This window comes from Camelina sativa, chromosome 14, assembly GCF_000633955.1.
Source record: "Camelina sativa cultivar DH55 chromosome 14, Cs, whole genome shotgun sequence".
NCBI lineage: Eukaryota > Viridiplantae > Streptophyta > Magnoliopsida > Brassicales > Brassicaceae > Camelina > Camelina sativa.
In genome coordinates this window covers 4,168,004-4,179,911 of record NC_025698.1, presented here as the reverse complement: position 1 = coordinate 4,179,911, position 11,908 = coordinate 4,168,004, and the positions used below count along the sequence as shown (strand labels likewise).

Sequence of the window (11,908 nt, the reverse complement as noted above, 5' to 3'; positions counted from 1 at the left end):
ACATTTTGGAAAAGATGCCTAATCATGGATGCCAGCCGAACTCTTTGATGATGTTATTTTCACGACTTTGATTCATGGTCATAGTAGGAGTGGACGGATTGACTTGATGAAAGAAAGTTATGAGAAGATGTTGAGTAGGGGTCTTCAGCCTGATCTTGTTCTATCTAATTCTTTAGTAAATGGCTTTTGCAAGAATGGGGATTTGGTGGCTGCAAGGAAGATAGTTGATGGGATGATTCTTAGAGGTTTGAGGCCTGACAAAATTACATACACAACTCTTATAGATGGATTTTGTAGAGGAGGAGACGTAGAAACAGCTTTGGAGATAAGGAAGGAAATGGATCAGAATGGGATTGAACTCTATAGGGTGGGTTTCTCAGCTCTTATTTGTGGAATGTGCAAAGAAGGAAGAGTCGTTGATGCTGATAGAGCTTTGAAGGAGATGCTGCGAGCTGGTATGAAACCTGATGATGTAACCTATACAATCATGATGGATGCAGTCTGTAAGAAAGGTGATGTTCAAACCGGTTTCAAATTGCTCAAGGAAATGCAGAGTGATGGTCATATTCTTAGTGTTGTGACGTATAATGTTCTGCTGAATGGACTATGCAAATTGGGACAGATGAAGAATGCTGACATGTTGCTACATGCCATGCTTAACATAGGGGTTGTTCCGGATGACATCACATACAATATCCTATTGGAAGGTCACCATAGACATGCAATTTCATCAAAACATTATAAACAGAAACCTGAGATAGGGATTATAGCTGACTTTGCCTCTTACAAATCACTAGTCAATGAGATTTAAAGAGCTTCAAAAGATCACAGGAACAGCTAATATCCGACTATTTGTTCCTAGATACGACCGAAACTTTCCTATTAATCCCCAAAAGTCGTTTTTTTCATCTTAGGTAATACTCGGAAATATCTTTTCTATATTTCTCTCCTTTTTTTTTTTTTCATTTTTTCAATGTTTTTATAAGCTTTGATCAGATTTTAGTTTTCTGAAACCAGTATTGTTCCCAATGTTGGAGTCTATAATGTTTCAAATTGTATGTTTCACTTTATCGAGTGGAGTATGGATTCATGTGGCATGTAGTAGATTTTAAATCATTAAGCATTTAGTTTTGTGTCGGTTAGTTGGCCCTTCAAATACCTGATTCCATGAGGCTAGATTAGGTTGCTACATAAAATTCGTAGGGAACAGTAGCAATTCTTAATTTTTTCCATTTGTTGTTAATCTTTTTAGTATCTACAAGGTTTGGCCACTATCCAATTTCATTACTAATACTGTGATGTACTTTACTTGTATAGTTGTATATATGAAAGCCCTCTCATCTTTGTGAGCCTATATAAGTTGCATTGAGTGTACTTTTGAAAAAGGCACACAGCTGAAGCAGAGAAGAGTGGAAGGCACGTGTGAAGAATTGTGAGGTGGCTAAACTTGTAACAGAAGCGATTGGGAGTGTCTATAAAGTGAATCAGCATTTGTTGAAGTTGTATGGTGGTTCTTATTTGTAGATCAGTCATTATGAGACATTGAGACTGTAAGGGAGGATAGTTTTTTGGAGAACTATCTCTCTATGTTTGTAGTTGTTAATTGATATTCTTGTTGTACACACTTGTACATAGCATACCAGTATTGTTAATTAACTTGCTGTCTAGTGCTGGGTGAACGCGTATCATTTCTTTCGAGAGATTTATCCCAAGATACAAATTGTTTTATTAGAATAACATAATATACGATAATTTACAACAATGAAATGTGGTCTACCAATATTAACAAAAAATTCATAGTCCTAGGTACTTGACAGTTGACACACACCATAAATGAAAATGGAGAAGAGCAATTTATTAATTGTACAATACTTTTAACTGAATTCAATCCTCCTGAGTAAATCTTTTTTTCTGTTTCTATGGGGAAGGTTGAAGGAATAGGGTCTCCTATTTTCTAGACGGCGACAACTCTTTTAACCTCTTTAACAATCTCCTCTATAAAATCCGCCTCAGAGCTGCAAAGTATATAACATATACTATAGATTAGTCTGCATAGTTTCACGGAAGGAAACGATATTACAAACGTGAAAGTTATATCAGTGAATATCTACTAGAAAAATGAGTTACAAACAACAGTAACATTAATATGAACTATGAAGACTCTATAGACATTGGACTGTTACATTCACAATATGGACCAGTTTGCTTGTTCTCTTGATAACAAAAAGTTTCGGTTTTCTTTCATGGCGGATTAGACAGAGAATTGAAGCATGGAAAATGTCGCATCAGATTATTTTTAAGGATAAACAGTATGGTACGTACCTGTTTTCGCCTAATGACAAGCCCATCTTGTCAGAGACAGACTCCAAAGCTTCCTTCCATGTCTTGATCTGTTCACCACTTGAAGTCTTAGCTAACCTCCAGAAGTTACGACCGAATTCAGCCTTTTGGTATCTAACAGACTCTGCCTTCACCTTGAAGAAGATGGGAACCACTTGTAGTTTGCGTTTATCAGCTCTTTTCTTTATCTTGGCGAGTTCGTTGAGGCACCAGCGTGACTCGGCGTACCTTTTTGAGAATATAGTCAGAGCCATCCTCGACTGTTTGATCCTCGCAAAGAGATGCTTGCGGTGTTTCCCTTTCTGCTCGTCTTTGTCTATGAAGAAGTTAATTCCATGTCTTTTAAAGGCGTCAACGAGGTGGCTCACAAAGCTGCAGCGTAGCTCCTTTCCGCGGAAATTGATGAACACTTGGTTATGGGAATGCTTGTGGTTTTGGACCTTGTGGTTATGAAGGAGATGAGATAAGGTATCCCATGTTGAGATCTTGCTATTACTCTTTTTCATGTTGGTCACTCTGAAATTTGAGTGTGAGCAATGAAGAATAGGTTGTTTTTTACATTCAATGCTATGCATGTTGTATATTTATAAGCAATGACGTAAGGTTCGAGTATAGACATATATGATATATCAATTGATGTTTTCCTTAAAAACTATTTTATATGCACTTATATGTATGAGTATATATACCTTTGATCCCAAGAAAAATGAAGGTTGTGAATGTCTCGTGCCTCAAGGGCCAAGGCACAAGCTGACAAGCATGCCTTTTCTTGACGTGGCTCATTTATATATAATTATAAAAGGTGGAAAACAAAACGATAAGAGAACTGAACGTATATATCGTCATTTCGGGGTAACACATACGGCGTCAGGGGTAGTAAGAAAAAGTAAATACATAAGGTGAGTCGGTGACACAATGCGTTACGTACGTACACCTTTATCGTCGCAATAAGAAGACCAAAAATAAGAAAACATAAACCCGTATGAGAGATTGTCGGATAACAGTTTTATTTGAGAATATTCGACCTTAGTCAAGAGTTAAAAGCAGAAGGCTGAAGGCCAAATGTTATATAAATATAAAAAATATATATTATTAATTTGAGAAACTCATATAACTATAATTAAGATGAATAAGTTATAGAAAGTGTTTTTAGAACCTCAAAGCCAAATGTCGATGAGCCTACTAGTACAAACTAATAACTATATATATTTTTTTGAATAAAACCACTAATAACTATATAGCTGGTGTGGGCATGGACTGGCGTATATATATTAGCATGCGGTCCGTAATGGACTGTCCCATTCTACCGGCAAACTCATATAACTATAATTAAGATGAATAAGTTATAGAAAGTGTCGATGAGCCTGCTAGTACAAACTAATAACTATATATATATATATTTTTGAATTATATATATATTTTTGAATAAAACCACTAATAACTATATAGATGGTGTGGACATGGACTGTCCCATTCTACCGGAAAAAGATGTATATATTTTAGTATTGGAATCCGTCTATCCAATTTTGATAGCTATATATTCATTGAGAAAGTCGCCTTATCTTATCTTTCACCTTCACGAAAGGAGAAGACTTGAGAAACGAAGCGGTTTCATCCGTCAAACCATGAATATGTATTGACTGGTATATATTGGAAGAGCAACCAAAATCGCTAGTATAAACTAACGTTTATAACTTTATATGTAATATTTGATGATAGTCGTCAGTCGTCACCAGCCTTGCTCTTATAATATAGAAATAACCTTTTTATTTTCTAAAATATGGATCTGATCTGATCTTTTGCTTTGAAATTGTATCCGACCAACTGTCAAAATCCGACTCACGAATGACATAAGAAGAGCCTCTCCAAAGATTTAAAGCGTTAGTTAATAATGGCCCTTCAATTTCGCCGAGGGTTACCCCCCATGACGACAGAAACATCCCAAGACAAATATTATTCTGTTCCAATTTTCTCTAACGTGGACACATACAATATTCGTATGTAAGTTATAACGTACCAAAAAGTCCATAATGAAAACCTAAACCCTAATATTAACGATTTTAAAAGAGAAAAAAAAAATCAAGACAGTGTTAATATTCCGCTGACCTCTATTAATTTAAATGTATGGTAGGTTGTGATAATGGTATAGGTAAATTTATTTGACTAATAATTAATTATCTTTAGCATCTGTTTTCTCTTTGTAAATAAAAAAATGTATTCGCGAACAAGTTTCGAAATCCTCATACTCCATAATAATTAATAGTAATAAAAAAAAAAAAACACAAGACAAAGAGTTACTCCGCTGACCACTATTAGTTTGAATATACGTACAGTATATACAGTTAAAATAATTTATTCGACTAAACTTTTTTTTGTAAAACCTTAAACCTTGACTAGATTGTGAAAAAATGGCTTTTTTATACCCTCACTAATAACATATGTTAAATTCATACATCATCTATGCTCTTGTGCCAAGTCATACCTCCACTTAATAAAAGTTTAAATTTACAACCTAAAGTTTTGTTTTTGTGCTAAACCATACATAGACATTAACAATGTTAAATCGCGTGATGATGTGGATGCCACGTATTATACCACGTCGTATTAGTGCAAAACCTAGAATCGAATTATTTTGTTAATACGACGTAGTTGGAGTGTGGGCAGAAATTAAAAGCAACATCGAGCATGCCGTCTCATGTTTTACTTTATTTTTCACAAAACCTGTCGTCTCATTGATCTTCTTTTAACTCTCAACGAAGATCACAACAATTGGGACTTCACTTCTTCTCTAACCATTGACGAATCCGAAGTTAGTAGAAACGTTTTTTGAAGTTAAAGAGTTTTGTGGAAGTGGAATTAGAGTTTCTCATCCCTTCACCCGCTGGAAAAATGAGGTAATTTTGAAATAAATTTTGGGGTTTTCACTTTATTTATCTACATATCATATAGATTTAGTTAAATATCTTATTTTATTTGTATATATTAGATGTGATGTGTGTTTATGTCTCAGTATATACAGTTATTTCCTAATGAGACACAACGTCTTGTTTATGAACACCAAGTACTCGATAATTTGTCAAATTCTAAAAGAAAAAAATTGTTGTTGTCATTTCAGCTATGAGAATGGAAATGCGAATACAGCTGCTGGTGATCATGAGAATGATTATAGAGTTGATGTAGATGAAAATGCCAACGAAACTGGTGGTGATGGAATTGATAACAGAGCTGAAGGTGAGCGGCTTGATGAAGAAGCTCAAGTGGAGGAAAATGTTGCAGGCTTTGTTGATGAAGAAGAGGAGGACAATGATGAATATACTCCTCATAATTCAGATTGTGAAGAAGAGGGAAGACAGTATTTAAGATGCCAAAAAGGTAGTGGAAATATTAGATTGGGGCAGGTATTTGACAACATATCTCAATTTAAAGAAGCTGTAGTTGATTATGCTCTTAAGGAAGGGTGTAATGTGAAGTTCACAAGATGGGGACCTGATAAATCAGAAGTAAAGTGTTCACTTGGTGGTGATTGCAAGTTCAGAATTTATTGTTCATATGAAGCACCAATAGGAGCATACATGGTTAAGAGATGTGAAGATGAGCATTCATGTATTAAGGATGGGTTTAGCAAGGTAGTGAAGGATGGGATTATTGCTAAATTATTGTTGAATGACATTAGAAAAGATCCTACCTACAAGCCAAAGACAATGCAAGACACACTTGAGGAGCGTTACAACTTGATTGTGACACCTGATCAGTGTAGAAAAGCCAAGAGAAAAGCCTTATCGATGATTCAGGATGAACATGATGAGCAATTTTCAAGGATAAAAGACTACCGACTAGAGTTGCTAAGGTAAATAAAATCTATCCAAATAATTCTAATTATTATGTTTTATAGTTGATAATCTAACTTTGTTTCTGATTTTAAAAAGGTCTAATCCAGAATCTACAGTTGAGTTGGGGATAATAACTGGTGATGGTGGTATAGAGTCTTTTGATAGGTTCTATGTGTGCTTTTCAGCCCTCAAGGAGACATGGCTTGCTCATTGTCGCCCTATTATTGGAATAGATGGCTGTTTTTTAAAGAACGATGTTAAGGGTCAACTCTTGGCAGCCGTAGGAAGGGATGCAAATAATCAATTCTTTCCTGTTGCTTGGGCTGTGGTGCAAAAGGAAAATATAGACAGTTGGTTATGGTTTATCCAGAAGCTTAAGACTGATTTGAAACTTCAAGATGGAACTGGATTCACACTTATCTCTGATAGACAAAAAGTAAGTTCAGTGTTCATTTACTCTTTGTCATCTATGTAATCTGTTTAAGATAGTTAGAATAAAGCTCTTTTTTTTACATGATAGGGCTTACTCAATGCTGTTGACCAAGAATTGCCTAAGGTGGAACATCGTATGTGTGCGCGCCACATCTATGGAAACCTAATGAGAGTTTATCCAGGTAAAGAATTGCCTAAGGACTTATTTTGGGCAGTTGCAAAGAGTTTCAACATTGGTGAATATGAGAGAGCCATTGCCGCATTGAAGAACTTTGATGTTGGTGTGTATGAGGCATTGATGATGAGGAATCCACATAATTGTAGCCGCGCTTTTTTCACTTCCACATCAGTGTGTGAAGATGTTTCGAATAATTTCTCTGAGTCCTACAACAATACTATCAACAAAGCCCGAGAGATGCCCCTTGTTGAGATGTTGGAGACAATAAGAAGACAAGCCATGATTCGTATGGATATAAGAAAAAAGAAGGCCATGAAGCATCAAGGAAAATTTAGTCTAAAAGTTGCGAAGACCATCAAGGAAGAGGAGAAACACCGAAAGTTTTGTCAAGTAATTCCTGTTGGAAATAGTCAATTTGAAGTGGTTGAACACAAGCAGGGTCATCATGTTGATATGATTGCAAGAACATGTGCATGTAGGAGGTGGAGTATGACAGGGATTCCTTGTCGTCATGTCTTACGTGTAATATCATATAAGAAGTTTAAGCCTGAGGACTATGTCTCCAACTGGTATTTGACATCTACATGGCGCAAACAATACAATGGTCCTATCAAGGCAGTTAATGGAATGAACTTTTGGGGAAGGTCAGATGAGCGTATGATTCAAGTCCCGCCAAGAGAAGCGTCTCAAGGTGCTAAAAAGAAGCAAAAAAGAATAAAAGGAAAGAATGAGTCTCCGAAGAAAAAGAAGAAAGAGAAGGGAGTAGAAGAACCTCCTGTGAAGAAAACAAAAATTACAAGAGAAGGGAGGGAAATTCATTGTGGAAGGTGTGGTTTGGCAAGACATAACACCAGAAGTTGTCCTAATATTGGTGTCCCGGTTTACAGGCCAAAGAAACAACCTAAAAGTGTTAGTGAGTCTAGTCAAGGGGAAGGATCTAGCCAACCAAGCCACACATCACAATTTGTTTAAGGTACGTAAAATCTTTTCAGTTTTAAGGTTAGATATGCTTCTTCTAAACTTTTTTTGAAACTATCTTTTGTGTTTATTATGCAAGGTTTGATGAAGCGGAGTGAAGAAAATTGGAGTAGTTTTATTGGAGTATGTTTTCTTGATGATTTGACTCAGATACTTGGGTCTTTGGAACCTTATTCTTTATTTTGTTTACCACTGGAACCTTAGTTGGTTAATGTCGTTTGTTTTACGTCTTGGAACCTTGTTAGAAACGGCTTTTTCTTGCCTCCAATTTTAAGAATTTGGAACCATTTTCTTGGCTTGTTATTGCTCCCAGTTTGTGATGTTTTTAACAAACCATGCATCTATCATAAACCAATAAAAATGAGACGACGCTTATAATATTGCTATTTGATAGGTGCAACAATCCAAACGACGTCGTATCATATCACTACGTAGCTTAAAACGACGTTTAAGTAGAGATTTTGATTATTTTTGCACTAACACAACGTGGTATAATATGTGGCATCCACATCATCACGTGATTTAACATTGTTAATGTCTATGTATGGTTTTGCACAAAAACAAAATTTTAGGTTTTAAATTTAAAGTTTTATTAGGTGGAGGTATGACTTGGCACAAGAGCATAGATGATGTATGAATTTAACATATGTCATTAGTGAGGGTATAAAAAAGCCACTTTTCCACTAGATTGTAGAAGGGTAATACAAATATTTATTTATCTTAGCATTTGGCAATTGGCAGGATAAAATATTTGTTTTTATCTATCTAAGTAAAAATGTATATTCGCCTAACTGGTCCTAACGAGAATGCCTATAATTGAGTGGGCCTAAGGCCCAATTAAATGTGAAAAACGGAAGAATCGTAAATACTTAAGAAAGAAGATCACATAAATCTCGAAAAGAAGAAGAAAAAAAAAAAGGAAACAAAAAAACAACAAAAATAGAAAATATCGAAAATGCGGTGAGAGAGAGAGACTCTCATCATATCGTGCTGCGTAGGGCTTTTGACTCCCTTCTTCTCTTTGCTTTTGTAGCCACTCTACACACAGTCCACACCTACTTCTCTCACGCCCGAAGTATACGCCTTTCTCTACCTTGAGATCGGCGTCAGATCCTCCGCCGCATCTTCTTCTCTTCACTATCTCTTCCCCGGTCAGTCTTTTTTTTTTTTTACCTTTCCCTCTCTCTGTTATCTCTGTCTGTCAGTACTTGTGCGGTTCTTAACAGTGGATTTATAGATGATGGAATCCGGCGGTGGTTTCGTGGCCATGGAAGAGAGGATCTCTCCCGGTAGCTTCTTCCAGTTTCCACTTTCTGGATTCCGTGCTTCTCCCAATCGATCCCCTTGTCCTCCCTCTGATCGTGATAGGTTTCTCTTTCTTCCTCTCTTCTTTTTCCACTCTTTTTTTTTTTCCTCTGTTAATGTGAATCTGTGTGAGCTTCTTCTTTTTCATTGTGTGGACAAAATTAGTTTGGTTGTTGTGGATCGGTTTCTTATGAACTTTGCTGCTTTACTTGAGCATTTTAAGTGTCTGCGTGCTTGTGATTGGTCCCTCTGATTGGATTGAGTGTTTTAAAAAAAAAATGATTTTGTTCACGCAGATCCAATTTCTCAATCATAGTCTCACCTCAAAATGTCGCCTTTTTCACACTTTTACTCCATTTGCTCACTTATTAGTCGATTCTAAACAATGAACTCTAAAGGATTTTAACAATAACGCTATGTTTTGGAAATGAACTTACTGATGTATTTTTGCAAGTTTATTTTACATTTGAGTGGTGTGACTCCAAATGTGAACCACTCGATTGTGTTGTGTCGATACACGCCAATTTCAGCGTCCAGTGAAACTTCTTACGTATATGTTTTTCTTCAGGTACTTGACTGAGTTATTGCAAGAGAGACAAAAGTTGGTTCCTTTTTTGCAAGTTATGCCAAATTGCTGCCGACTGCTAAATCAAGGTGGGCTATCTTGTAATGCTATATGCTTTTAGATTTAAGTGTTTTCTTTGAGTGTGTGCACACACAAACTTATGACCATATCCTTGGCTTTCTTCTGTGGCTATGAAGAGGATAGTAGAATGAAATATGTGTTTACATACAACTTTGTATTCTCTTTTGTCCATTCTTGGCAATAAAACTAGGAGACTGAAGATCCCCGTGATGTTCAACTGTTACAGTTTCTTTTGTATGTTTGCTAAATTGCCTACATTGCTGACGTCTGTGCAGAAATCAGGAGGGTCTCTAGTTTTCCTGATCTTGATAGATATGAGCATGGCAGTCCATTTAGATCGCTTGGTCAGCCGACAAATGGAAAGCTTGATTTAGAGGGATGGTCAATGATGCAAGCCGAGGTAAGCCACTGCTCATGTTGAATTATTATGATGGCGTTGCTTACAATTTTCTATTGAAGAGTGGGCTTTATCTATATTAATTGCTGTTGCTTTCTTCAGGAAAACTGTCACCTCCAGAGAGGTTCTCCATTTCGTGCTCCTGCCTCAGTGGGCTGGATTGGGATGCCTGGACTCCCTAACCCACCCATTGTGAAAAGAGTGATAAGACTTGATGTGCCAGTGGATAAATATCCAAGTGTAAGTTTTGAATGTTTTTACCCAAATATGTTATTCTAATTGGCTTGTTCTAGAGTTTAATTCCATTGAACGTTGCAGTATAATTTTGTTGGGCGGATTCTTGGGCCACGTGGAAACTCCCTGAAAAGAGTTGAGCTAGCAACCCACTGCAGGGTGTTTATTAGAGGGCGAGGATCTGTGAAGGATACTGTCAAGGTATGGCTCCTTGTTTATTGATTCTCTGAAGGATTCCATTTTATCAGTTTTTTATAGCAAGTGTAGATGAATGAATTCTTACAGCTCAAACTTCAATTTTCTCATATGTTTTTACCATTCAATCAGTTTTATAGCCATGTGTTGAATACACACACTTTTCTTAGTGTCTTTAGGAGTTTCTTTACCTTTTATGTATAAGCTTGTATGCCACCGTCTTTTGGCATAGCAACTGATTATTATTAAAGGAATGATACATTTTGCTGCATCATCAGCTACTACTCTTGTTTACATTTGAAGATATATAAATTTTGGAAGCCTGTACAGGGAATTAAGTGTTTGAGTTTTAGGTCACAACTCTCATCAAATAACATCATCTGAATAACGATAGTTCTGATTCATTTCTTCTGAGTATTATATTTTCTCAGACATTAAATATGTACCATGCGGTGTCAAGGCTAATACATTTAGTTTTTTTATTTCCCGGCAGGAGGAAAAACTAAAGGGTAAGCCAGGGTACAAGCATCTCTGCGAGCCACTACATGTACTGATCGAAGCCGAGCTTCCAGAGGACATAATAAACTCTCGATTGGAGCATGCAGTGCATTTCCTCGAGTCACTCCTAAAGCCAATGGTACATTACTATCACAAAATTGTAAACATATCCATATGGTTTTGTTACTCCGAACCTTATGTTCACATGGTTTTTGTTCTTTTCTCTACAGGACGAATCAATGGATCACTACAAGAGGGAACAGCTGAAGGAGTTAGCTGCTTTGAATGGTACACTAAGGGAGGAGAGTCCGAGTCCGAGCTTGAGCCCTTGTCTGAGTCCAAGCATGTCACCTTTCAACAGCAAGCGTGCTAAGACTGGACAATAAAGATTTGACCTGAAAGATGATCAATGTTTATTTTTCGCTGCTTGGGACTGAAATCATGGCATGGTCGTGTGGGCAGGACAAAGGCTCTCTTTGCATTGCTCATCTCTCGCCGCGAGGTGACATTGTTCTTCTAAGTTCTAACGTTTGGACTTCTCAATTAATTTATTTTGTCATTAAGTTTATTCTTTATTTTTGAAAATTTTGTTGGTTAGCTGAGATGACCATTAACCAGAGGGTAATAAACTAATAATGGTGTTTAATGAAATGTAATCTCGTTTTCAGTCATGTACCCTTTATTTAAGTTTGAAACCCAACATTAATTTCATTTGAAGTTTTAAAATTTCTCTATTTGACTTGGCCTCTGGTTTTGAGACTCAAGGTTCAGATTCAGCTTCTCGATCAACAAGGTTTTTTGTACCCCCAAGTTTTATTTTCTTTATGCCTTGATGACATTTTATGTTTTATCGTTCTTTATATGTAATATATCTA

At 36.4% G+C, this 11,908-nt stretch overlaps 4 protein-coding genes across 4 annotated transcripts in view; 3 read left to right on the top strand and 1 right to left on the bottom strand.

Annotated features, from left to right (window-relative positions):
* Positions 1 to 811, top strand: part of LOC104743198 (putative pentatricopeptide repeat-containing protein At1g09680) — a 3,627-nt gene extending 2,816 nt beyond the window's left edge. Inside the window, exon 2 of the mRNA XM_010464307.1 lies at positions 177 to 811. Within this exon, the coding sequence (XP_010462609.1) occupies positions 177 to 811 (635 nt within the window). The remainder of the gene's footprint in view (positions 1 to 176) is intronic.
* LOC104743197 (disease resistance-like protein CSA1) lies at positions 1,955 to 2,846 on the bottom strand. The gene is made up of 2 exons (XM_010464306.1): positions 2,323 to 2,846; positions 1,955 to 2,015 (listed from the first exon to the last, which is right to left on the bottom strand). The coding sequence occupies exons 1-2, from the start codon at positions 2,844 to 2,846 to the stop codon at positions 1,955 to 1,957; spliced, it is 585 nt and encodes a 194-aa protein (XP_010462608.1).
* Positions 5,230 to 7,316, top strand: LOC104743196. The gene is made up of 5 exons (XM_019235430.1): positions 5,230 to 5,234; positions 5,456 to 6,187; positions 6,267 to 6,606; positions 6,691 to 7,170; positions 7,260 to 7,316. Exons 1-5 carry the CDS (start codon positions 5,230 to 5,232, stop codon positions 7,314 to 7,316), a joined length of 1,614 nt encoding a protein of 537 aa, XP_019090975.1.
* LOC104739563 (KH domain-containing protein At1g09660/At1g09670-like) lies at positions 8,678 to 11,750 on the top strand. The gene is made up of 8 exons (XM_010459961.2): positions 8,678 to 8,909; positions 8,996 to 9,126; positions 9,632 to 9,717; positions 9,985 to 10,109; positions 10,209 to 10,346; positions 10,425 to 10,541; positions 11,029 to 11,172; positions 11,264 to 11,750. Exons 2-8 carry the CDS (start codon positions 8,996 to 8,998, stop codon positions 11,417 to 11,419), a joined length of 897 nt encoding a protein of 298 aa, XP_010458263.1. The 5' UTR covers positions 8,678 to 8,909; the 3' UTR covers positions 11,420 to 11,750.